The sequence below is a fragment of the Myotis nattereri genome, assembly GCF_964212035.1.
Source record: "Myotis nattereri genome assembly, chromosome: 11".
Lineage (NCBI taxonomy): Eukaryota > Metazoa > Chordata > Mammalia > Chiroptera > Vespertilionidae > Myotis > Myotis nattereri.
Window position 1 is genome coordinate 2,214,773 of NC_138086.1, and position 27,274 is coordinate 2,242,046.

A 27,274-nucleotide genomic window follows, 5' to 3' on the forward strand; every position below is an offset into this window, starting at 1 on the left:
TGCTGGCTGCTGCCTTCTCCGCTCAGATGCGTCTCTGCCTGTTGCTCTCTCTCTCTCTCTCTCTCTCTCTCTCTCTCTCTCTCTCTGTCTCTCTCTCTCTCTTCTCCCTCCCCTCCCCTCCCCTCCCCTCCCCTCCCCTCCCCTCCCTTCCCTTCCCTTCCTCTCCTCAGTATTTATTCACCTCCCGCTCTGCACCTGCCATGAATGCCTTGGGAAGGTCCCTCCCCGCCGGTCAGCCTCTGTCCATGGTGCTGACCCTTCGCCGTCCTCTCAGCTTCGTATGGCTTCTGTATGCGATGACGCTGGGATGATGCAGGGCGCCCTGTCTTTAACGCCCTCCCCTCCTGTGCTATCTTCCACAACTTAAACATCTCCCAGTGGACGCCTGGGTCCTCCCTGCTGGAAGAGGGAAATACCGCTGCCCACTCAATCCTCCGAGCGCCCCCTGGTGCCGGGCAGAGGTGACTGCTCCACGTGTCTGCTGGAGCTGCACCGCTCAGAACCCTCCCCACGTGTCACCTCCCACTCTCTTCACTGTCCCCTGCCCCTCTGAACTGGTCTGCGTTGCAAAGTTGGTTATAGTTTTACAGGTAGCATCTTCCCAGCTGCCCGTGTGCTTAGAGGAGTCGCGTAAATGTCCACCATGAAGCAGAGAGAGTGTGCGATGAGCCGCACACCCAGCCCTGGCCCCTCCTGCTGCTTCCCCGCCCCCTCCCCCGCCCCCGCCCCCTCCCTGTCACCAAGTGATCCACCATGGGATAGCAGCATTGCTTTGCCGAGAGATCGGACTTGCCTGAGCCTGACCCGCAGTTCTGTCCTGGAGTAAAGTCGACGGCAGTGTTTTCAGGGCGTCAAATAGCAGTCAGCACTCAGATCGCTCTGTTGTCATAGCTTTCTTTACAGTTGGTTCTTTTTTCATTCAAAATACAAAGAACGTCCACTGAGTTGGTGGCTACATCTGTGAAGCCCCTTTTATTTTTATTGTTTTAAATTGTTATTTGTTAATTTGAGAGAGGAAGAGGGAGCGAGAGAAGGAGAAGGAGAGGAGAGGGGAGGGAGAGGGAGAAAAGGAGGGAGAGAGGAGAGAGAAGGAGGGGGGGGGGAGGGGGGAGAGAGAGAGAGATCTATTTGTTGTCCCACTTACTGGTGCATCATTGGTTGACTCAGTATGTGCCCCATGTGCCCCGAGCAGGGATCAAACCCACAACCTTGGTGTATGGCCGACGCTCTAACCCACTGAGCGACCCGGCCAGGGCTGGCCCCTTTTCATCCTCAGGTTTCTCCTCCCTCTTTTCTCTTTCCTGGCAATTCATTACGCAGTTTATTGTAGAACTGGCTCGCTAGCTCACTTGTCTCGCAGAGTTTTTCACTGTCTGGACTTTGCTGGTGGCCTCCTAAAGACAGCATGCAGCTCCCTATCCCCGTGGCCCAGGCTCCTGTAGAGACTTGGCCCTTCGTGTTCGGTGTTCAGCAAAAGGCGGTGATGTGCCTTCCGTCGGGGGCGCCTTCCAGCCGTGCCCCATTTTACCACGTCAGCAGCACAGCCGCTCCACTTCTGAGCAGCGTTCACCTTGACTGTCGGAAAGGTGCTCAATCCCCCCCCCACCCCAGCCACCCCGCCCCACCCCGGGCTGCGCCTGCCCTTCCTCCCAGGACTTGCCACACAGTGCCGATCCCACGGTGATAGCTGGTCGGTGCCCGTCTCCTGTGGGCTGGCAACGTGCCTCTTTCTCCATTTGCACCCCAGGGTCCAGCAGGTGCCACTCTTCCACATAGAGGGTCCAACCTCAAAAGATGGTGCTGTTTCCAGCCTCAGTTTCCTGACGAGGAAGCAGCAGCTTGAGGGTGGCTGGTGGCTGGCCCAACCTCGATCCCGTGAGGCCCAGTGGGAGTTCTTAAGAGCCAGCTGTCCGAAAGGCAGATGTGACTACAATAGACCTGTCACTGTGGCTAATTGGTCCATTAATGTTCTAAGTGGCCATTTAGCTCCAAATTCTAGCTTTCTCTGACTGCATTGTGTGCAGTGCTATGTTGAGCCTGTAGGGGGCGCAGAGGCACAGGTGAGCTCACTGGGATCCTGGAGGGAGCGGTGTGAGCCAGGGGAGGGATAGACTGTGGCCTTCTGTGTTTAAATGAAAATGGACAAGGAAAGACCAACTTCTCCCTAAGTTTGTGGTCTAGGGCCTTACAGCCCCCACTTCCCCACCCATCCCCCCACCCCCCACAGAAGTCCACAGTCATGCCCAGGGCAGAATTCCCATGAAGGCTCAGGGCGCCGCAGCCTCTCCACGAAAACTATGTTCCCCTTCAAATAACCTTGAGGGAGGCCAGGAAAGCCAGAGGGGTGGGCAGGTGTGCCCTGACTTCTCAGGGTGGCCGCCCAGAGGGCTGCCTGCCAGGGCAGGGAGGGAGGGGCCTGTGAAAATGGCCATGTGACTCATGACGCTGGCCTTCAGCAGCTCCAGGTAAAGCTCCAGGAAAACCCACCCCACGTGCTTCCAAGGTGATGGACGTGTCAGGCCTGGCTCCTGCGTGTGGCCGGTGTCCGTGACGGAAAAGAGACCGCCTTCCTCCTCTATTCATTGTTTACACCTGTCCCCTTCCAAGCTTTAGGGCAGAGGTGGGGAACGTCCCGCCCGCGGGCCAGATAAGGCCCAAGAAATCATTGGGTCTGGCCCTGCCAAGGCATTGGGGTGAGTTAATTAAATGTTTGACCAAATAGAGCAAGCTCATTTTTAAGTTGATAATTTTGTATGGCCGGAGAATGATGCCACAAATATCCAAGTGGCCGTGGGCAGAAAAAAGGTTCCCACCCCTGCTTCAAAGCAACGTAAAACTCAGAGGCCTACGTGAGGCAGGCGTGGAAAGGACAGAGGTCACAGCGAGCGGGTGTGGCGGTGCTGTGGATAGACGTCGGGGTCCAGCGCCCCCGCAGCAGACCTGTGTCCCGGGTCACCCCCAGGCGGAGTGCCCCCTGCTAAAAGGTTAGCCTGTCGTTTTGTGACCTGTTCGTTACGGGAAATAGAATTTGTAAATGATTATTTGTTCCTTTTTACCAGTTATATATGTAATAAATGGTTACCACGCGAAACCTGAACACTAGACACAAAGGTAGACACACACAATTGCCAAGACCAATGCTACCGTGTGGGGTGTCCTGCCCCTTGGGCTCCCCGTGCGACCGTGCCTTGCATGAAGCAGGGCCACCGGGGGCAGCGGCAGCTCTGCACCCTCCCTCTTCTGTCCCATCAGTGCCTCATGGGCCAGTCCTCCTGCTACTAGGGGCCAACACACAGGCCCAGCCTGTGACCTTGCCACTTTTAGGCAATGAAAAGTGCCATGTCCACTTTTTGTATTTAAATGTTTAAATATTGTGGTAAAATACACTTTGGGTTGATCATAAATTGAGTTCCTAGCTGCAGATGTATGTAAACCATGCACATGGGCCATCCACCTTCTAGAACTTTCCTACTCACAGGAAGTCCAGCAGCTGGCACTGTCCTGAACTCGTTTCTCTAAGTCCAATCCCCGTGCGCTCCTGGTTCAGCCCATCCCATTAACGGAGACGGGTTTCAGTGCCACACACAGCGGCCCACCTGGACAGTTGATACTCCAGCTTGGCGTTTGCCACCAGCCCGCGCCCAGCTCCTCCCCTGCCATTGCTGGTGGCCGTGCTGAGCGTGCGCTCCTGTTTATGTGCCTCTCAAGGACATGTTCTTTGGAAAGCAGCTGAGTGCCACGCCTGCCGCCAGCCGAGTTACACAGTTAGCGCCAACACTAACTGGGCAGCATTGTCCTTTGCCTGCCTGTTGCATGTAATGAGGGAGAGGTGGGCTGGGTGCAGGTTCTGTGAGACCAAAGCTGGCAGCCCACCTGGGCAGGGCGCCTGGCACCAGGTGGCAGCTCAGCTCAGCGCCACATTCAGCCAGTGAGCAGTGCACACCGCTCAGCTGTCAGACCAGGCCCCTGGCTGGAAGGAGAGCACATTTTACCGTTCCCTTGTTGCTCCCAGTGAAATAGACAGGAAGCTGACATAGGATTAAGCCTGTGGCTCCCAGATGGAGGCCCAGTTGAGGACAGAATAAAATAATAAGCTCCTCTGAGTATGTCTGAGTCACTGCAAACACCTGAGGGTTGGTCTCCAGAGATTAAATGAACTATATGCTCTCTAAACAAAAGAGACACAGTAAATTCCTCATTATGGTGATGGTTATGGAGGTAGTGGTGATGATGATGGTGGTGATGATGGTTGTGATGGTGATGGAGATGGTAATGATGATGGTGATGGTATGATGATGGTTATGATGGTGATGATGGTGGTGATCATGGTGATAGTGGTGGTGATTAGCTTAGCTCTTTTTTAATATATATATTTTTTATTATTGATTTCAGAGAAGGGAGAGGGAGAGAGAGAAACATCAGTGATGAGAAAGAATCATTGATCAGCTGCTTCCTGCACGCCCCACACTGGGGACCAAGCCTGTAACCCGGCACAGGCCTGACCGGACATCGAACCGTGACCTCCTGGTTCATAGGTCCAATGCTCAACCGCTGAGCCACACTGGCCGGCAGCTCTTTTTTTTTATAATGTGAAAGTATCTTTCACTCTTACATTTGAAGGGCATGTTCACTGGACATAGACCTCTGAGTTAAACATTATTCCTTTGAACACTTCAAATATGTCATTCATATGCATGTTATCAACTATGTAATTGCATATATTACATCAAATAGGTCATTCTTGTGAGATACCGACCTGTCTGTGACCTCTGCTTTTCTTAAGAAGTCAGCGCCCACTCATCCATTTTGCTCTGCGTATAATCTCTGCTGCTAAGACTGTCCTCACTTTGTCCTCAGCATTTGGACTGTAAGTGCCATTGTGCCCACGCTCGTGTTTATTCTTGGAGTTTCCTGAGCGCCTTGAATCTCCAAGCTAATGCTCTGCACTCATTTGGAGGGTTTGGGGAGCTTTCGTTCTTTGGCCCCATTCTCTCCTTCCCTCTTGGATTCCAGTGGCAGCGTCATGTCTGGCACTACCTGCAGGCCCTGGGTTCCATTCCATCTTTCCCGCCTCGTCGCTCTGTCCTCTAGTCACAGGACCACCGGCCTTCAGGCTCACAAGCCCTTTCTTGTCCCCCAGCCACACTCACCGACTTGTGTGGGAGGCTTCCCATTTCAGGGTGTTCCTGTCACCCCCAGAATCTCCTGTTTCTCACTGGGTTTGCTGGGTGCTGCTGCTCTGCCGTGTTTACAGCATCTTCTTGCGGTCCTTGTCCCTCCCTGATGTTGACTCCTTTTGTCTTGATTGCATGTCCCGTTTTTCTGATTCTCATATGCCTGTTGCTGTTGTTGCCCCCTGGACACCGTGTGTGTGGGACTGAGAATGTGTCACCTCCACCTGAACGGAGTTGAGTGGTTGCTTTTTGCCTGGAAGCAGTGCAATTCTTGGAGGACGCTTTGATTTGCATCCTGTCGGGTGCTTAACTTTGCAGGGAGATGAAGCTGCTCAGGCTCCTCCCCTGGCACGTAATTCCAGCTGTTTTATCTGAGTCCCTACTTCCATCCTCCTCTCGGGTCCATGAGCTTGGTCATAGGTCCTTCATGGGTCCACGTCCATTTTCACTGTTTAAAGACACCAAGCCTTGGTGTAACCGGAGAGTCACACGGGACTCAGATTCAACAAACAACACGTGTTTCTGCACGCCGCCTGTGCCTGTCGTCAGCGGGAGGGTTGCCATAGGAGGCTCTGTGTGTGCCCTCTAGGAGCATGGATTCAGCACTTCCTGGAGGACCCAAGAAAGGACCAGGTTGCTGTGGAGACGCTGAGCCCCCCGGACCTGGACAAGATGGCCGGTGTGATTGCCGATGCCGCAGACGCGGAGCGGGCATGGGAAGGCCCCCGAGGGGCTGGAGGAGAGCCCGGGGAGCCGGCGGACAGCTCTGAGGCAGCGCTCGCGGACGGCGCCCACGGCGGGGGTGGAGCGCAAGGTGAGCGCCTGTCCCTGGCACTCACACTGTGGTGGACGGGAAGGCCCCAGCCACAGAGCGGTGGGCACCGGCCTCCCGGGAGCGGCCGCAGAGCAGCCGTGCTGGAAGACAGCCTGCCCTCTGGGGGGAGACGGATTCCTCTGCTGAGGTGCGGAGTCAGAAGCAGCCTGATGCTAGGAAGTGCTTTTGTTTGGATCGTGTGTTAGTGAGCAAGTCAATTGTTCGACTAATACAGTGAAAGGGGATCATTTGAATGCCTGCCTGAGGCTCACCTTCCAGGCTGCTCCAAGGAGAGAGCAGAGGCCCCCGGTACTCCAGCACACACATGCACACATGCACTCACACATGCACACATACACACACATGCACACACACATGCACACACACATGCGCATACACTCATTCACACACGCACACATACATTACACACACACACCCACACATGCACACACATGCACATCCATACACACACGCACATACACTAACACACGCACACCCACACTCACACATGCACATACACTAACACGTGCACACCCACACATATGCATACACTCGTCACACACGCACACCCACACTCACACATGCACACATACACGCACACCCACACTCACACATGCACACATACACACACTCACACATGGACACACACATGCACATCCACACTCACACATGCACACATACACTCACACCCACATACATACACACACTTGCACACCCACACATGTGCATACACTCGTGCACACACACATACACTCACCCACACTCACACATGCACACATACACACACATGCACACCCGCACATGTGCATACACTCGAACACACACACCCACACTCACACCTACACACAAACATACACACATGCACACCAACACGTGCATACACTAATTCACACATGCACACATACACTCACACACGCACACCCACACTCACACATGCACACATCCACGCTCACACATGCACACACACTCACACATGTACACACATATACTCACACGCACATACACTGACACACATGTGCATGCACTCATGCACACACACTCACACATGTACATACACTCATACACACACTCACACATGCACACGCAGTCATACACACACACACACAGGGCAGCTGGACCTGTGGGTGGGCTCAGACTCCCCTGACAACTGGCCTTCTCTGTGCGGTTGCTTCTCAGAGTCTTTGGAGCCACATTGCATCGTGCAGCTCAGTCCTGCACATAGTAGGCGCGCAAAGAATGTGCCAGAAGCACGGTGGAGGGTGAACGTCTGTCTGGGGGTTGGGACAGAGGCTGGTGTGGAGCAGACACTCCACTCGATGGTAGCAAGGGCTTGTGGAAGATACTGGAACTCCCCGGGACAAGGCCTTGCGAGGCAGTGGGCACTCAAGGATTGACACCCACTCTGAGGGCTGGGGGGTCCAGAAAGTCCTGGGGGGTTGCGGGGCGTCAGGAGGGCGCGGTGAGGGGTGCGCTGGGGGCATTGCAGGCAGGATGCTGGCTTAGAGAAGTGACCGCCACAGCGAATTCCGCGTCCGCATGTTCAGGAGACACCTTCGCAAGGTTTGGGTTGGACGCTCCGCTTCCCCTTTCACAGCCACAGCCTGTCCCGCGGGGCGGTGCTGCCGGTGTGAGCCACACGGCACACGCAGGTCCGGGGAGCGGGGTGGCTGTGCGGCGACCACGCTTCCCATTTAGCTGCAGCTCCCCCTCCGTCAGTGTGCGGGCAGCGCCTGCGCCCACGCGGGGGGTGCTGCTAGGAGACGGGCGCCGGCCTCTCGACGGGAAGGGCCCGGTGGCGGCGTGCGCACTGTGACCCCGCGGTGCCGCTCCTGCCCGGGACTTCGGTAACACTCTTGTCTTCCACAGGCACCAGGGCACGGGGCGGCGGAGCGCACGGCCACGGGGAGGTAAGACACACGCCTCTCAGCTCGTTTCGCGCTAAGCGGGACTGCCGGCCTTCTTTTTGTTCATGGCTGAGAGTGTTTCTGAAATACAAAGGTTACTTTTGTTTTGCTTTTTTAGGAAAGGATGGAAAACCTCATAATCCCCAAACTGAGAAAACTGTAGACAGTGCGTGCAGATCGTGTATGCTTAGATACATGCTAGTGTATATTTTCAGATTTATAGTAATCCCAGAGGCCTGATGCACAAATTTGTGCACTGGTGGGGTCCAGCCAGCCCACCCCGATGGGGGCCATCAGAGGTGGGACTGGCCAGGGCGTGGGACCATGGGAGGTTTGCCGGCCGGCCCTGCCCCTGATCAGGGTTGGGGTGCCCACTGGGGGGTGGGGCCGGGCAGGGCAAGGGGCCACAGGCGTTCTGCCGGTCAGTCTGTTTACATATTACCCTTTTATTACTATAGGATGGGCACATTGTAGAAATATGAAAAATGGTTACTACAAAGAAGAAGGTTAGCATGCCTTAGGGTTTCCCCATCTGGGGGTGTGGTAACACGATCCCACTGCAGCATACGTGTGTCCCGTGTGCTGACCTCCCAGGCGCATCGCCTGGGCACACTGGCAGCTTCACCTTCACCGAGCAGTGTGGCAGCCACCATCCACGTATGGCTGCTTGACCTTGAAGTCACTAAAATTAAGCAAATAAAAAATTCAGTTTCTCTTGCATGTGCCCCCTCCGGGATTGAACCCAAAACCTAGGCATGTGCCCCGACTAGGAATTGAACCCAAAGCCTCGGGTGCACAGGCCGACTCTCCACTGAGCACATCAGCCAGGGCAACACGGTTATTTTTAACATATAGATGCTGACAGCCTGTGCTGATTGCGCAAGCTGAGATTTAACGGGTGTGTGTGTGTGCACGAGAGAGGGAGGGAGGAAGAGAGAGGAACGCTATGACTGACTCTGATGTGCACCCTCCACTTGGTTGAGGACCTCTCATCTGGATGTGGCTCTAGCACAGGCTGTGCAGCCCTGCCTCATCAGCTCCGCACGCCCGCGGCCGTCCTCACCCACAGGATCCCTCACAGCCTCCCCTCGTGGGCACGTGGACAGCCTTTCTCCTGCTTGTCCTCTCACGTGGATTTCCTTCCCACTAGGTAGGCCCTGCGAGCCTCAGCCGCGGGGACGACCTGCAGGGCCCGGGGTCTCGACGCCCACCTGGAGCCCCACCTGGAGCCCCTCCTGCCGCCGGGATCGAGCAGGCAGAGGGCCCTGCGGCTGCCTTGTCTTCGGAGGAGGACACCGCGGGGGTGGAGAACGTGAGGAGCCGGACCTACTCCACGGAGCTGCTGGCGAGGCCGCGCTCGGAGCCCAGGGCCCACAGGCTGGGGGAGCTCCCGCGCTGGGTCCCGGGGGCCTCGCAGGAGCAGGAGGGCCCCGGCCATGGCCTGCGGCTGGAGGTCAAGTCTCCTGAGGAGGCCTATGGCTACATCGTGACCGAGAGCGAGTGAGTGGAGCCCTGGCCTGGACCTGCTGGTGCCGGGACCCTGGCCCCTCCCTGGAGGGGGAGTCTCAGGGTGGAGGTGCTTGGGCTGCCCTCCCTGTGCCCAGCAGATCAGAACCGGAACCTCGGGCAATTCCCCGAGGGATGAAGTGGCCTTGTCTCCAGGCCCGGCTGGCGCTGGCGGGGGCACTGGGAGGAGGAGGCCTGGGCTGTGAGCGGCGCTGCTCCGGGGAGGGGAGGTGGGATCGGGTGCTGGCTTCACCCGATAAAACACCAAACTCATTCCCCCTTTCACACCAGAGTGGTCCCCGTTGGGCAGCACACCCTGTCCTCACGCTTGTTTTGACCTGAGGATCACAAACATCGTGTACCCAGCCCGCGACAGGCAGTCCCCTTGTCCAGGTCACCTCACTGACGAAGCTGGCATTTGACGCTCAGCTTTGTACAAATGTTGTTTTCTTCAGGTGATGAAAGCGTGTTTGGAAGGAAGCGTTATCTGTGTGGCCGCACAGGTGTGTGTGCGTGTGTGTGTGCGTGTGTGTGCAGGTGTGCGCTGCCTTGCATCCCAGTGGCCCCCTGTCCAGGTGTTGCTGCGTCGGGTCGCAAGCGATCATGGCTCACGGGTTGTTCTCAGTGGGGGAGGGCTGCCCGGCAACTGGCCCCCGATTCTGCAGGCTCACGCCGTGCCCAGAGCGGCAGCGGCTGTGGTGAGGGCAGCAGGGCGCATTGTGAGAAGCAGAGCAGCAAATCCTTTGTTCTGAGCGGAACCACAGGCACACGTCAGAGCCAGGCTAAAGCCGAAGACCATTCCCAAGAGCGACAGCGTTCTCACTGTGTTTCCAGAGAAGTCAGCAGCGCGGCCTCCGGCTGGCCCAGCGCGGGGCGGGGCCACTCCGTCTCCAGGCCGTTTGCCAGCCGCGTGGGTCCCTCCTCACCGCTGCGCCTGGCTGGTCTGTCCCAGGTGGCCCTCTCTGTCCTCTTCCTTCCTGACGACTAGCAGTCCCCGGGGGTGTCCGGCCTTCAGAATCCCACCCAGAAACGGCAAGCGGGCACCTGCGGGAGCCTGCAGAAGGCGGGCTCTGCCAAGAGCGGAGGTGCCGAGGGGGGCAAACGTCCACAGCCTGGCCTTCCCTGTAGTGTCAGCCACCCGAGCGCAGGTCTTCTCTTCCTTGGAAAACATCCTCGTGTTGTGTGTGCACTGTCTGGGTGTGGAGGTAGGTTTATGTCTCTGTGGATGTGTGTTATGTGTGGATGTGTTATGTGTACATATGCGTATGCGTGTATATGCCGCCTATATGTATAGTGTGTTTGTGTACTGTGTCTGCATGTGTGTAGTGTGTGCATGTGTGCAGTGCATGTTTATTGCTGCGTGCCGCACATGTGTGTAATGTGTCTATGTAGTGTTGCTGTGTGCACATGCCATGTGTTTGTGTGCAGTACATTTATGTGCACTGTATGCATGTGTGTACCACTTGCATGTGTGTTCTGCGTAGTGTGTGTATAGGTGTGGGGTTGTGTTGTATGTTGCATGTAGTGTGTTGTTTGTGCACATCATATGCATGTGTGATGTGCTTGTGCACAGTGCATGGATGTGCACATGTACATATGCAGTATGTTTATATGCAACATGCCATATGTAGAGTGTTTAGCATGTTGTGTGCACGTGCATAGACACATGTTGTGTACATGCATGTGGGTGTTGTGTGTCACATGTGTGCATGCAGTGTGGTGTGTGTGCATTTATGTGTGCTATGTACCACATGTGTATCATGTGCATATGTGCATGTTGTGTGTGTGCGTAGTGCATTTATGTGTGCTATATGCATGCGTGTTCGTGTGCATACATGGTGTGTAGTATTTTTATGTGTGCTGCGGTGTGTGTGATGTGTCGTGTGTGTACATGTGTGTATGTGTTGTGTGTGTGCGGTGTGTTTACGTGCACTTTGTATGATGTGTGCATATGCATTGTGTGTTTAAGTGTGATGTGTATATAGCATACATGTGTATTGTGTGCATGTGTGCATATGTGTATTTGTGTGGTTTGTATCATGGGTGTGCTGATGTGTGGGGTGTGCATGTGTGTACTGTGTGCGTGTATGTGGGTGTGCATATGTGTAGTGTGTTTGTGTGTGATGTGTGCATGTGTGTAGGGTTGTGTGTATAGTGTGCGTGCTGTGTGTATGTGTGCACACATGTGTGTATGTGTTGTGTGTTTGTGTGTATTGTGTATCGTGTGTGTTGTGTGTGTTGTATGTGTGGTGGTTGTGCATGCATTTGGTGTGTTTATGTGCGCTGTGTATGTGCATATGTGTGTATGTATGGTGTGCTTATGTGTGCTATGTATCATATGTGTGCTGTTGTGTATGTTGTATGTGGTGTGTGTGTGTGGTTTGTGCATATGTTTAGTGTGTTTGTGTGTACTGTGTGTATGGGTGTGTGCACGTGTGTATCTGTTGTGTGTTTATGTGTACTGTGTATCACATGTGTGCTGTTGTGTATGTTGTGCGTGTGCTGTGTGTGTAGGTTGTGCATATGTGTAGTGTGTTTATGTGTACTGTGTGTATGAGTGTGTGTGCACATGTGTGGATGTGTGGTGTGTGTTTGTGTGTTGTGTGGGAAGTGTGTGTGTCATCACTGATGAAGCCTCCACTGTATGGCTGCTCAGGGAACCTTTCCTCCCCCAGGGCATCCGTGCCCTGGCCTGTCCCGAGGGCTGGTGCCCATGGGAGACGCTGGCTGTGTTTGCCAGGAGCCTTTGGAGCAGGACAGTCCGCCCCCTGGGTGTCAGCACTAGGGCTGGCGCAGAGGGAGTGACTGCTCGTGAGCCACCCTGAAGGCCCTTCGGTCGGGCATGTTCTCCGGCTCTGGCCGAGGTCCTGCAGGAGAGGCAGTGTGACGTCGGGCTTGTCCCGGCTCAGTTAGTTCCCTGTGAAGCACCCTGGGTGCCACCTGGGGACCTGAACACTTACCCCGGCACGGGGGCCAAAACCGTCCTTATCTTATTGTGGCTGCTGTCCCCTCTTTGCTGCTTCAGCGAATTAAATGTTCCAGGTGCGATGCCCACTGTCACCGGGCATCGCGTACGGAGGCTACGCCTCCTCCCTCTCATGGACGGAGCAGTGGGCTCTGACTCTGTTATCAGAGTAGTGGGTAACTGGGGATTCTCTGGGGTGAGATTTCACCAGATCTCCACTACGTCTTCATAGATCAGCTGTTAATTGACAAGAGTCTCATTCTATTCTCCTTTTAAAGGCTTTTGTATATGCAGTTGTCCCGTAAAAGGAGAAGGAAGGTGACTTCTAGCTCAGTGTTATGTCATTGCCGACGTGTGCGCCCCACCGACATTCAGACAGGTGGGAATGTGGCTCAGCATGGCCGGCACCCTCCTCTCTCACCCTTGCTGACAGACAGGGTGCACTGTAATCCTAATCACTCACAGCTTCGTCATCTGCACAAGCCAGGTGGATTATCTGAGACTGGATGAAAGGCAGCACAGCCACTCCGTCCTCCACGGACGACTAAACATTAGTTGGCAGGAAGAGAGTACGGCTGGACGGCGGGTTGGGTGCGAAGGGGCCCTTTCCCTCCCAGGAAAGAAGAGACCCCTCCAGGTCTGACGACAGAGCTGGTTACACGCTGTCCTGGTTCCCTGTCTGTCCTTCACAGAAGGGACTCACCTCACAAGTCACACGGATCCCTTGGCATCATCAGTGTCAAGTCCATGTCAGAACTTGCAGCTCATTTGTTTTCTAACGCAGCATCCGAACAGCCCACCGTGTGCCCAGCTGTGACTGCGGCCGCCGGCTATGCCCTCTGCTGGGCTGGGGCCTCCGTGATGTGTGGCCTCCAGGGCCCAGCACTGGCTCAGAGTCTAGAACTGGAGGGTATTGCAGCCTCGTCTGGCCTCCAGCCACTGCGGGAAGGAGAAAATATGTCCCAGTGCGATGGAGGCGCGAAAACAATGTCACTGCATCCGTGGCCCCGCGGGTGCCGAGCCAGCGTGGCTGTCAGAAGGTGCCTGGGGGCACAGCTTTGCCCGGAAGGGCGCCTCGGTGGTCGCTGTCAGTGACCATTGGATCTTTCTCCTGGGCCGAGGATGAGACCTGTTTTGGGGGAGGGGCAGGGCAGGGAGGAGAAGGAGGTGTTGGAACAGCCCGGCCTGCGACCCTCCCATCAAGTGACTATGTGTTTCTTGCTTGTCTGGTGGGTCCCTAGAAGCCTCCTCATTCATCGCGATTCAACAGCGGCGGTGACATGCTTGGGCTCAGAGTGGAGATGCCCGAGACAGGAGACAGGAGACAGGAGACACTGCCTGGCTGCCCAGGGTCCTCCCTGGGAGCTGTCCCGTCACCAGACCCTGGCCGGCAGCCTGGCGCCCTCCTACCCCCAACCCCAGCTCTGACTGAGCCCAAGCGCCCACGACTCCCTCCCTGCAGGCAGCGCTGCGTGTCCAGGCGGTCGCGGTGACAGCGCTGTGGGCAGATGACGAAGCTGCGCGGCCCTGTCCACCCACTGGCTTTGGAGATTCGCTCCACCGCTTCCTGAGGAAGTCCAGGCTGCGCTGTGTCTTTTAAACAGAAAATAGAGATGACCACATGCGCATTGTGAGCACGAGCACCGTCCACCTGTCCCGCTCTCTGCCTGGGCCTGACCGCTGGGCAGGAGGACAGGGACCCGGCGTGGCGCCACCGTCCTGTGACCCACGATCCGCTGCCGCCCCTCATCGCGACCTGCGAGGCTGCTCTGGACGATCGCGTGCGGGTGAAGGAATGCGGTGACGGGCAGGCGGGAGGCTGACTGTGGCCGGGCTTCCTGAGACCGTCTGGCCCAGCCCAAATGGATTGCCCCTGGGGTGTAAAACCCCCAGAGAAGGGAGGTCCTGGAATCTGGTAACAAACCGGCAGGTGGAAGCGGCAGGTGCTCAGTGGGGGCGGGGCTGTGGAGGGACAGAGACAAGGTGAGGTGCGAGCAGTTTGTGGGGGAGGCAGCCTGGAGGCCATGAAATGAGCACAGACCTTTAAGCCAAGCGCGAGCAGGCTCTGGCCTGACCTGGGTGAAGTCCGGCTCCTTCCAAGGAGGTCAGTGTAGAGGTCAGGGTCGCCCGGGCCCTGTCAGCCTCGTCAGCCAGTCTCTGGCTAGGCAGCACTTCCTGGTGGCCTGCCCTGGGAGGCGTGGCCCCAGGAGTGACAGCTACCGCCTGAGAGAGCGAATGTGAGCAGGGCACAGCATGCCAATGATACATATGATAAAGGTTTAATCTCCAAAATATACAGGGAACTCATACAAATTAACAAAGGAAGATAAACAATCCAATTAAAAATGGGCAAAGGACCTAAATAGACACCTCTCCAAAGAGGACACACAGATGGCCAAGAGATATATGAAAAATGCTCAAGGTGCTGATCATCAGAGAGATGCAAATTAAAATGACAATGAGGTATCACCTCAGACCTGTGAGAATGGCTACCATCAACCAATCAACAAACGACAAGTGTTGATGAGGCTGTGGAGAAGAGGGAACCCTCGTGCACTGCTGGTGGGAATGCAGCTATTATGGAAAACAGTATGGAGTTTCCTCAAAAAAGTAAATATGGAACATCCATTTGACCCAGAGATCCCACTTCTAGGAATATATCCTAAGAAACCCAAAGCACCAATCAGAAAGGATGTATCATCCTATGTTCATAGCAGCACAATTGACCATAGCTAAGGTCTGGAAACAGCCCCAGTGCCCAGCAGCAGACGAGTGGATAAAAAGCTGTGGTACATCTACACCATGGAGTACTACTCGCCTGGGAAAAAGAAAGAAACTCTTACCATTTGCAACAGCACGGAGGGACCTGGAGAGCATTATGCTAAGTCAGAGAAAGACAAGTATCACATGATCTCACTCACATGTGGAATCTAATGAACAAAATAAACTGATGGACAAAAATGGACCCAGAGACATGGAAGCATGGAACACACTGTTGAGCCTCAGAGGGAAGGTGGGGGAGGGTGGGTGGGAAGAGATCAACCAATGAGCTTGTACGCTCGTACGCATAACCCGTGGACACAGACAAGACAATGGGGTGGTGATGGGAGCGGCTGGAAGAGGTTAATCGGGGAAAAGGAGGACCTATGCAATACTTTTAACAAAAAAGATTTAAAAAAATAAAAATTTAAAAGATTAAAATAAATGAAGTAAAAATGTGTCTGTTTTTTAAAAATATGGTCTGCTTTTCAGCATTTGCTTCTGTCTCCTCTCTCATCCCCCTTCCCCTCCGTATCCTGTTTTCATTGAGGCTGCAATGAGCCCGTTGCTGCGTCAGGGCCCCTTACACACCTAACAGTCCCCTTGCACAGAACTGTTTGTCTGGTTGCTGGGAAGCAGGCGATGCATCGTGGCTGACAGCTCCTGATGCCGGTGGCCTGAGAGCCGCGCACTGTGACAGGATGGAGGGGCTGTGAGAGGCCCGGGTGGGGGAGCACTGGGCCCTCAGCTCCTCGGGGATTGAGAGTCAGTTCCATGTGGTGACGCTGCCCTTCTCTGCTCCTCCAACAGCCCCCTGAGCCTGGAGAAGGGGAGGCAGCTGCTGGCGGACGTCGCAGGCCTGCTCCAGGTGCCCACGGGCGTCCTCGCAGACACCGAGTGAGTGTGGGCGCGGGGGCTCCGGGTTCTGTTCTTGGCCGCGTTTCTCAGGCTCCGTTTCATAAACTGGTTTGCGAGGGAGAGCTGTGCCTGTGGCTCCTGCTAATCACCCTGCCGGGAAGATGCCTCAGGAAGACAGGAAGGGAGAGCCTGGGGCTGGTGAGTTACTTAGATGAGCTGTAAGGGATGTGGTGATAAGAATTCTCATCAGCACTGGCCAACCGGGCGTGGTTCCAGCCTGCGGCTCCAGAATCGCCCGGAGGCTCCCTGCGTTCCTCTGTCCTCGCCCGCCCCCCTGCATGCAAGGTGGAGCCTTCAGCGCATTCTCAGTCAGCACCTGTTTCCTGGGAAGTGGGGGGCACTGAGGAGAAGCACCGAGTAACAGAAAGTGTGATGGGGTCACCGGCACAGGTGCCGACGGCGGCGGGCCCAGCTCAGAGAGCCGAGCACCGGCAGTGCTGGCGGTCGCCACGCAGGCGCTGCTGGGGACTAGAGGCAACGCTGAGCTGAGCGCCTGTCGATGGGACGTGACGCGGCGTGTTCACTGTGGCCCGCAGCCACCAGGTGTCCCTGGGGGCCAGGTGTTTATTGAGTGCCCTCTGTGACCTGGCCTTGTGCTAGGCTGGGCCCGTGGGGCAACACCGCCCTGCACAAGACCTTACCACTTCCTGGGAAAGGCAGATGCACGCGCAGGCGGCTAGCACGGAGGGCACACGAGATGGTATGGGGAAGCACCTCACCAGCCGGGGCCGGAAGCTTCTGGAAGAGGAGAGCTGAGGACAGGTAGCAGACAGGCAGTGCACCCCCAGTGCCGGGCAGTAGGACCACACAGTGAGCATTCTGAGTGTAGAACGTACGCTGGCCCAGAGCCACAGTGGGCCGGGGAGCTGCCTGCGCTCCCTCATCTGGGTGCACACACCTGGCCCACACACCTGGGCACACACCTGGGCACACACCTGGTGCACACACCTGGGCACACACACCTGGTCCACACACCTGGGCACACACACCTGGCGCACACACCTGGGCGCACACACCTGTGCACAGGTTGGCTGTGCAGGTGAGGAGTGCGAGCGAGGGAGAGAAGGCGGACTGTGCACTGGTGATGAGGAAGAGCAGCTACGAGGCTCGGACAGGATAGGAGCACAAGGCAGAGGGCATGCAAAAACCCAGTGAGACAGGGATGGAGGACCTGGTGTGAGGTGGCTGCCGTGGCATGTGGCAGATGGGCACAGGGACACAGGTGAGGGCAAGGGCAGGACTGAGTGACAACCTGCAGGGCCCCACCGGCAGCTCCCTCTCCACAGTCAGAACAGGCTGTGGGGCAGCAGCTGTCCCAGCAGAGAGAAGTGCTTCGGCGGAATCCCCTTCCGGCAGAAGTGAAGGGAGGAAGGCTGCAAGCTCTGTTTGCCCAGAGGTGGCCCAGGAACACCGGACGTCCCCTCTCTCCTCTCGGCGTCCCCCACCCTCACGCCAAGATCTCTGCCCACCCCTCTCCCCGCCGTCCCCGCCTGTCTCACGTGACCAGCTGGTGGAGTCCAGGTCCCGCTTGGGCAGGGCTGCCCCACGGGCTCAGGTGCCTGTGAACAGGGCCCAGCCTGTCTGGTCTCCCCAGCGGCCATCAGGGTGGGAGCCCATGAGCCCTGCAGCGCAACCGGGCCTGTGTCCCCTGGGACGGGGCAGCCGTGCTGGAGGCCCCGGGGCTGCTGGCGCGCACAGCTGGGACACAGGAGATGCTGAGGGAACACAGCTCCAGAGAGAGGCCGTGCAGGAGGCGGGCTCCCACCCAGCAGGGAGGGCCTTTGCTGCTCTGTCTTGTCTGCCCTGGTGGCTGGCGCTGCAGGACTGCAGGAGGTCCTTCCTTCCCCAGAGAGAATGGGACCAGTTCAAGGTGGGGCGGGCTCAGTGCCCGGGACACCAGGGGTCTCTTCCCATCAGGCCCCTGGGGCTCTGCTGCCTGCAGCCTTCCCCCCATTCCTTCCCCGGCAGGGTGGGCGAGGTGACTTCACTCAATGCCCTATCCTTCTCCCCAGGCCCAACCAGACGTCTCCTCAGCCTCTCATAACTCTCAGCCAAGTGCAGGGCCTTCAGTTGCCAGGGCTCTGGGAGGGGCAGGGGCAGGAGGGGCTTCAGGTGGGCGGGGCTTCAAGTGTGGGGGGAGGGGCGGCAAGAAGGGCTTTGGGTGGGAGGGCTGGCAAGAAGGGCTTTGGGTGGGAGGGGTGTTGGCTGAGAGGGCTTCAGGTAGGCGGGGAGCTGGCCCAGAGGGGCCGGGTGCTGGTCATTTAGGTGGAGAGCTGGCTGGCCCTCTGACCCCCTGTCCTCCTGCCCCTCGCAGGTGTCAGGTTGGCTCCTTGCCCCTGTGCCTGGAGCAGGAGCCGGAGGGCCCTCTCAGGAGGGGCCGAGCTTGCCAGCTGCTCAGCGCGGACAGCGCTCTGGGAACATCGCCCGCGGTCTCTCCCTGCTCCGGAGACTGGGGGCTGCCACTTCCTGCAGAGCCAGGCGACACCCGCCTGTTTAAGTCTCGGAAGCGGGCCCTCAGCTCTCCTGTGAGCACACTCCGAGCCCTCCGAGGGCCCCTGCTCTTGGTCGCCTGCTTGTCCCAGAGCTGCCGTCTGGGCTCTGGGTGCAAAGGCTTCTCTGAAGACCCCGTCGTGGCCAGTTCACGTCTGCGCTGCGCCAGGGCCTTGAATTATTGTCCGTGTGAGCGCACGCGGGGGCCGCCTGGGCACCGGCAGGGACCCGCTGGCCGCGTGGCTCTGCGGGAGGAGCTGTCCTCGCGGAGTCGTTACCCAGCGGAGGGAGAGGCCGCCAGCTCCGCGCTAGTCTGTGTTTGTGGGAGCACTGGTTATGCCTAATATGCTTTGTTAATGGCTGTGTAGCTGTCAAGTAAATTCCATTATTCCTTATTACATCATTAGAGACCATTAAAAAGGCATTAGCATGCTGATGTAATTACGCAGCAGACGCGCAACGGCCGCAGTTATGCCTTTATAATCTAATCACGGCTGTCCGCGCTGATGGATGCGGGCTGCTGCGGGCGCCCCGGCGTGGGCGGCGCTGCGGGGGGCGCGGGGCGGCGCGGTCAGCCTCCTCGCCACCATCTTCCGTGTTCGCGGAAGAGACAGCGGGTTCCCTGTGCTCACGCGTGGGTGAGCCCAGAGCTCCTGCGCTCCTGGGCGCCGGGCGGCGCTGCCCGACTTAGCGCCACCCATGACATGCCCGCGGCCCAGGTCCCGCCCTCCGCCGGGTGCCCCTCACCCTCCCACCCCTCCTCCTGCGAGAGAGCCCCGGGGAGTCTGGGGCCCCAGAAAGCGTGCGCTAGTGTCTGGGGGCAGAATTGTGGTCACTTCCCTCCTCATCTCGTCTCCCTGGTGTGTGACGACATTTCATATGAAGCAGGAGTGGGGGCACGGCCTGTAGCCCACGGGGTGGACCCTGTGGCTTGCCCTGTAGCCTAAGTGACTATAAGTTGGGTTGCGCGCCGGGCACCGGAATCAACAGCCGCAGGTTATGCTCAGGTGTATGAACATCGCTCACAGCTAAGAGCCTCCAGCCGTGAACCCTGGAGCCCACAGGAGGGCTTGCAGGTGCGCTGCCCCCACCACTGCTGCTGCTCGGCGGCCCGCCTGGCTCCGGATGCGCTCAGTGGCACCCCTGGGGCCCGTGTGCCTGTAGCAGGAGCAGGGGCGGGGCCTCGGCACACGCGAGGCGGGGAGGCCTGGCTGGCATTGCCCGTGAGGCCTGGAGTGCAGGGGAGAACCTGGCCGAGGCCTCGCCCTGTCTAGGCGAAGGTGAGGTGGCAGGAAGGACCCTGTGCGTTCACAGGTCAGTCTGCTTGAGTGAAGGCGCCACCTCTCGCTCTAAGCCAATCCCTTGCTCTGCTCAGGGCGTTGGTGCTGAGAGCGGGGGCTGAGCTTCCTCTCCCAGTGTGAGGGCATCGCCTCGGAAGAGCGGAGTCACTGAGCCTTCCTAAGCCTCAGTTTCCCCACCTGTAACATGCAGAGTCGGGGCCTGGCATGGGCCAGGGGGCCCACTGGGTTCAGTGCAGCTCGGAAGCACCCATGGGTATCGCAATAAAATGACACGCAGACTTCATGTCGAATTAGCTCCCAGGGTCACAAAACAAGAATGGGGAAGAAGGCCAATCCCACGGTGCCCGGGGCGAGAGCTGCCCTCCGGTGCCCGGTGGCCAGGCCGTGGTCCTTTCGGGGCTTCCCCTGCAGTGGGTGAGTCACCCCTGGAGCCCTTCACCTGTTATTCAGATTGAGCCTCGTGTGTGTGTGTGTGCGGCGGGGGGGGGGGGGGGGGGAGTCTGGCACTTCGGGACTGTGGGTCCACGTGTGTGTTTACTCGTGGGACGCCTCCCCGAGGAAGCCTGTGGTGGGGACGCATGGGACCTTACTTGGATGTGGTTCGTGGCCTCTGCACCCTGCCCTCCCTTCCTCTTGCCTGGGACTCTGCCTGGCATTGGCAGCATCACACAGTGACTTGTCACAGGAGAGCCAGACTCCAGGGCCAGGACACACCACTCCATTTTACAGCTGGGTAAACTGAGGCCTGAGAGGTGACCCTCGTGCAGACTGGCAGCTGAGACCTCTGTGTAGAGACTTTGCATTGTGGAAGCAGGAGCAGCAGGGGTTGGGAACCAGGCTGTCTGGGGTCAGTGATGTGAGGCTGTGCTGGCCCCTCGTGAACCTAAGAAAAAGCATGTGACCAAACCTGGAGCACCCCCAGTGTGGGTGTCACAGAGGCTCAATGATGATCAAGCTGACACTAGGGCGAGCTTCCCTATACCATGTGCCCCAGGGGCCACGTGCATCTCCGAGTGGCAAGGCAGTGATGTGGGCGCCCTGAGAGAAGGCCGTGGTGTTGTGCCATCTGTCTGCTGGGCCCCCATGGGGGGTGGCAGGTGGATGGCAGGCCTCTGCCCATCGCAGGTGAGTGAGTGGGCATCTACGTGTCTCAGAGAGCACTCGGCCCTGGGGGAGCTGTGGGCTGAGGGAGTGGGTAGGTGAAGTGCTGAGAACCACAGGTAACCCTGGGGTCCCGAGGCTGGATGGGACCCCGTCCTCCTTACCCCCAGATGCTGCCTTGGCTGCTGCCTGGGCAGGAAGCCCTGGGCGAAGGCGCTGCCCAGAGCCCATCCTCAGGATGTGCACGCCCCCTCTGGATGTGCAGGCCCCCTCGGGATGTGCAGGCCCCCTCGGGATGTGCACGCCCCCTTAGGATGTGCAGGCCCCCTCTGGATGTGCAGGCCCCCTCGGGATGTGCACGCCCCCTCGGGATGTGCACGCCCCCTGGGGATGTGCAGGCCCCCTCGGGATGTGCAGGCCCCCTCGGGATGTGCACGCCCCCTTAGGATGTGCAGGCCCCCTCTGGATGTGCAGGCCCCCTCGGGATGTGCACGCCCCCTCGGGATGTGCACGCCCCCTTAGGATGTGCAGGCCCCCTCTGGATGTGCAGGCCCCCTCGGGATGTGCACGCCCCCTCGGGATGTGCACGCCCCCTGGGGATGTGCACGCCCCCTCGGGATGTGCAGGCCCCCTCGGGATGTGCACGCCCCCTCGGGATGTGCAGGCCCCCTCGGGATGTGCACGCCCCCTCGGGATGTGCACGCCCCCTCGGGATGTGCAGGCCCCCTCGGGATGTGCACGCCCCCTCGGGATGTGCAGGCCCCCTCGGGATGTGCCCGCCCACTCGGGATGTGCACGCCCCCTCGGGATGTGCAGGCCCCCTGGGGATGTGCAGGCCCCCTGGGAATGTGCAGGCCCCCTCGGGATGTGCAGGCCCCCTGGGGATGTGCACGCCCCCTGGGAATGTGCAGGCCCCCTCGGGATGTGCAGGCCCCCTCGGGATGTGCACGCCCCCTGGGGATGTGCACGCCCCCTCGGGATGTGCAGGCCCCCTCGGGATGTGCACGCCCCCTCGGGATGTGCAGGCCCCCTCGGGATGTGCACGCCCCCTCGGGATGTGCAGGCCCCCTGGGGATGTGCAGGCCCCCTCGGGATGTGCAGGCCCCCTCGGGATGTGCAGGTCCCCTCGGGATGTGCACGCCCCCTCGGGATGTGCAGGCCCCCTGGGGATGTGCAGGCCCCCTTGGGATGTGCACGCCCCCTCGGGATGTGCAGGCCCCCTCGGGATGTGCACGCCCCCTCGGGATGTGCACGCCCCCTTGGGATGTGCACGCCCCCTGGGGATGTGCACGCCCCCTCGGGATGTGCACGCCCCCTGGGGATGTGCACGCCCCCTCGGGATGTGCACGCCCCCTGGGGATGTGCAGGCCCCCTCGGGATGTGCACGCCCCCTCGGGATGTGCACGCCCACTCGGGATGTGCAGGCCCCCTTGGGATGTGCACGCCCACTCGGGATGTGCACGCCCCCTTGGGATGTGCACGCCCCCTGGGGATGTGCAGGTCCCCTCGGGATGTGCACGCCCCCTCGGGATGTGCCGGCCCCCTGGGGATGTGCAGGCCCCCTTGGGATGTGCACACCCACTCGGGATGTGCAGGCCCCCTGGGGATGTGCACGCCCCCTCGGGATGTGCAGGCCCCCTCAGGATGTGCACGCCCCCTCGGGATGTGCACGCCCCCTTGGGATGTGCACGCCCCCTCGGGATGTGCACGCCCCCTCGGGATGTGCACGCCCACTCGGGATGTGCAGGCCCCCTTGGGATGTGCACGCCCCCTCAGGCGCTTAGTTCTGGGAGTGGCCGCTGTTGTCAAGAGCTGTGAGGAGGCTGACTGAGTGGGCGGGGCAGAAATGGGTTGTCACCGCCAGGGGAGGACACATGGCGGGTGACAGGCGGAAGTGTCATTGCACCAGACCAGAAGCGACCTCCAGCGGTGGTAGAGCTTGGCAGGACGGAGGGTTGGGTATGGCTGGGTCACTTCAGACACGGGGGCCTGTGGAGGCCACGGGGCGGTCACCTGACATGAGCAGCGCAGGCCGCCCGGTGGACCGAGGCCACGGAGGTTCCCGGGATGTGCCTCTGGGCTCCCCAGTCGCGAGAGCAGGACGCAGGGGTGTATGCCGGGACACAGCTGGCTGGAACCACCCCAGCAGCAGCCCCGCTGGCATTTTCGCGGTCTCACAGAACTCGGGGACTGTCTGCACAAAGAAGCAAAGGGACCCGCCCACACGCTGCACCGTCGGCCTGAGCGGAGCTGTGGGGACAGCGGCAGGCGCTGACTCAGGGGGGTCAAGCTGACCGGGAGGTGACCGAGGCTGCTACAGGGTGGTGGGGATGGTGACGCACTGCCCCCCACTCAAGGGGTGCGCACAGTGGGCTGGCGGCCGGGCGGAGCGGAGCTCCCATGAGCAGCAGGACGTGAGGCCGAGACCCAGCGCTATGAATGGAGGTGACACACTGAATCCACAGGGACTCGGAGGTGCTCAGGAGACTGTGGGGTGTGAGGTCACAGCACTGGCAGCAGGGGCTCATCCCTGGACAGGTGCCTGGGAGGAAGGCGTGGCCTGGGGGAAGGCGTGGCCTGGGGAGGCGTGGCCTGGGGGAGGCGTGGCCTGGGGGAGGCGTGGCCTGGGGGAAGGTGGGCGGGAGATGGGGTGGGGAGGTGGCAGACTCATCCAGTGGGAATGCTTAACTCAGGGTGTGTGCATTTCTGAGGCAGTTGTTCTAATTTTTATGTAAGGTCTCTTGAGCGTGTTCTCATTATTCAGTGGATTCTCGCTCTTATTACCCCTTTGCACCATTCTTACTATTAATGCCTTTGAAAATGATTTTATCATAAACAATGAAATTAGCAGAATGGAGAGGAACAGGGGGGTGGCTGGTTAGAAGGTGCCAGACTGTGGGCCCTGCAGGTACCGTGGCAGCATCCCCTCCTCTTCCCACCCTCCTCCCTCCTCCTCCCCCTCCCCGCCTCCCCGCCACTCTTGTTCGTTTCTAACTTTTCAGTGCGGTCCCTTCTAGGCATTCTAGCTGATCTTTCAAGAAACAAATGGAGGAACTTCGTGGCACATTTGGCCAGAGCGGGATGCTTGGGCGGGGACTGTGCGGAGTTCAGGAGCATAGGAGGCGCGGCTCCTGGCGGGCGGTCCTTCCCCAGCAGCGGGGGGCTCTGCCTGGACGGTTGCCTGCCGTTGAGACCGACCCTGCAGTCCCGCTCCGGCTGGAGAGGGCTGCATGTGTACCGTGTTTCTAGAGTACATGCGGCTTCAGGGGTCAGATTGTTTTAAAAAGTGATGTGTTCTTTTTAAAATCATGTTCAATATAGTGTTTAAAAGCTTTGGAAAACTTGGATAATTCCTGTCTGCCAATTCCCTGCCAGTTATGTTTATACTGAATGTTTCTTAATGTTTGATACGTTTTTGAACATTGCTGTCAGAGAGGTTTTTAAAGACTCCTCTCTCCTTTCTGCCTTTGACGCACTCTGCTCCCTTGGGAACCAGACACTAAAATCTGTTTCCATAACAGCTTTTCCCTCGCAAGTCTGTGGTTGGGCTGTGGGCTGAATTTTTTATAAAAGCTCTGCGTGTGGCTTAGACAAGCAGAGCCTGTCGCTGGAATCCCTGGAAAATGGAAACGAGGAAGCGTGTCAAGAGCACGCTCACCCGTCAGAGCGGTGGCCTGGGTCCACGCATAGGACTCGGAGGCCTGTGAGGTCTCCTGCGGGGAGCCCCGGCCCTGGCTGCGTGTCTCGGCCTGTCGTGCTGTCCCGCACTCAGACAGGGCGCTGTGTGCTGAGCCGCACTGACCCTTTCCGCATGGTCTCTCCCAGGGTCCTGGGACCAGCTGTGACCTTCAGAGTGAGCGCCAACGTCCAGAACGTGACGCCTGCAGATGTGGTGAAGGCAGCAGGTAAGGTTCTTTCAACACAACTACACACGCGCACACACATGCAGGCACCAGGTCGGGAGGACAGACAGCCTCTCTGGCACGCTGGTGCTGGTGGGGAAACAATGGGGCAGTAGTGGGTCAGCTTACATGACTGCGGGTGGACGCACAGCAGCTCCAGGTGGCGGGCGCCGGTGCGGGGGGTGGGGGCAGGGGGGGGGGAACTGGGAGAGGATGGGAGAGTGGGTACCGGTGGGGGGGCAGGCGCGGGTGCAGGAGGGGCACAGGTGTGTGTGGGGGGGGAGAGGATGGGAGAGTGGGTACCGGTGGGGGGGCAGGCGCGGGTGCAGGAGGGGCACAGGTGTGGGGGGGAGAGGATGGGAGAGTGGGTACCGGTGGGGGGCAGGCGCGGGTGCAGGAGGGGCACAGGTGTGGGGGGGAGAGGATGGGAGAGTGGGTACCGGTGGGGGGGGCAGGCGCGGGTGCGGGGGGTGGAGGAGGACACACCAGTGTCGGGAGTGGGTGCGGTTCCACATTTTCACCAGCTGTGGCCTCGCGTCCATGCATCGCCCACGGAGACGTGCGCAGGAGGCAGGTTTCAGCAGAAAGCTGGTCATAGCTTCGCAGGGAGGGCCCCGCCTGGGTCCGCTCACCGCCGGAGGGTCTCGGAGGGAGAGCCTGTGGCCGCGGCGGGAGGGGCCGGGGGACGGTTCGCGTGCCGCACGGGCCCTGGTTTCACTGGTGAGAGCTTTGCTGACTGTGGCGGGGCCTTCGCCTCATGAGACTCAGGAGCCACCGCTGCACCGGGCCGCGGGCCCCAGGCTCGGCTCGGCCGTGGCCGTTATTGTGAGACGTAGGAACCATTTTAATGAGGTTTACACCTTTCCTTCCAGTGTAAATGGGGCAAGATATCCCGGCTGGAAGAGGTTTGGGTGCTTGGCTCTCCTTGGTTGAGGCATCAGGCGTTGACCTCAGTGCGCTCAGTGTCCGTGGGCGGGTGTCCGTGGGCGGGTGTCCGTGGGTGGGTGCCGAGCCGGCCGGGGGCGCGGCTCTGACCTGCCCCGGTTGGCCCGGGTTCAGCGCCGGGAACTCTGGTCCGCGGTGCCCCTTTGCTGGCCGTGGTGGACGGGGCCAGTGCTCTCAGTTCAGGAAGGTTCGTGGCCCAGCGGACAGCCCTCGGGCCTGGCGGTCCCGCTCGCAGAGCCGGCGCCCCACCTCCTCACGGGGCAGCTCCCCCAGCAGCAGAGCGAGGGGGCGTCGGTGTGGGCGGCGTTGCTCGCTCCGCTCGTGGCCGCAGGCTGTCTCCTCCCGGCGCAGTGTCCCCTGGACGCTCGGGCCCTCGGGGCAGCGGCCGGTCACGGAGCGCATCCCAGAGGTCGGCCGGGCGCCAGCGTGGACGCAGAGGCGCAGGAGAGCCCACTGGGGGAGCACGCTCTGGGGCGGGTCTGCTCTAGACTCTGCGAGTGGACCAATGCGAGTGAAGTGTGTTTTTAAATCCTCCCCAAGACATGTCCACTGATCTGGGGAGAGAGGGGAGGGAGGGAGGGAGAGGCGGCTGCCTCCGACACGCACCCCAACGGGGGAGCGAAACCTAGGCCTGTGCCCCGACCAGGAATCGAACCTGTGACCCTTCGGTGCATAGGATGTCTCTTCAACCAACTGTCGCACAGGCCGGGCAAAGGCTTTTCCAAAAAATAATGACAATACACGCACCGACAACGTCTTTTGTTGATTTGATTGCTCTGGGAAACAGGCGGCTGTTTGAAACCTCGCTTCTGGTCTCATTGGTTGTGTGTGCTGCTGTGTGCTGCTGCGTGCTGCGTGGGTGCTGCGTGCTGTGTGCTGCTGCGTGCGTGCATGCTGTGTGCTGCGTGCGTGCTGTGTGCTGCGTGCGTGCTGCGTGCTGCGTGCGTGCTGCGTGCGTGCTGCGTGCTGCGTGCTGCGTGCGTGCTGCGTGGGTGCTGCGTGCGTGCTGCGTGGGTGCTGCGTGGGTGCTGCGTGCTGCGTGGGTGCTGCGTGCTGCGTGGGTGTTGCGTGCTGTGTGCTGCTGCGTGCGTGCATGCTGTGTGCTGGTGCGTGCTGCTGCGTGCGTGCATGCTGTGTGCTGGTGCGTGCTGCTGCGTGCGTGCATGCTGTGTGCTGCGTGCGTGCTGTGTGCTGCGTGCTGCTGCGTGCGTGCATGCTGTGTGCTGCTGCGTGCTGCTGCGTGCGTGCATGCTGTGTGCTGCTGCGTGCTGCTGCGTGCGTGCATGCTGTGTGCTGCTGCGTGCATGCATGCTGTGTGCTGCTGCGTGCTGCTGCGTGCGTGCATGCTGTGTGCTGCTGCGTGCTGCTGCGTGCGTGCATGCTGTGTGCTGCTCTGTGCTGCCTCGTGCGTGCATGCTGTGTGCTGCTCCGTGCTGCTGCGTGCTGCGTGCTGCTGCGTGCGTGCATGCTGTGTGCTGCTCCGTGCTGCTGCAT

The 27,274-nt window shown here is 59.3% G+C and overlaps 1 protein-coding gene across 1 annotated transcript in view; it reads left to right on the plus strand.

Moving 5' to 3' along the window:
• The window catches only part of PTPRN2 (protein tyrosine phosphatase receptor type N2), a 477,757-nt gene that overhangs the window by 218,589 nt on the left and 231,894 nt on the right, over positions 1-27,274 (plus strand). Inside the window, exons 7-11 of the mRNA XM_081101859.1 lie at positions 5,764-5,988; positions 7,855-7,895; positions 9,043-9,392; positions 15,934-16,020; positions 24,759-24,838. Coding sequence (XP_080957985.1) covers positions 5,764-5,988; positions 7,855-7,895; positions 9,043-9,392; positions 15,934-16,020; positions 24,759-24,838 — 783 coding nt within the window. The remainder of the gene's footprint in view (positions 1-5,763; positions 5,989-7,854; positions 7,896-9,042; positions 9,393-15,933; positions 16,021-24,758; positions 24,839-27,274) is intronic.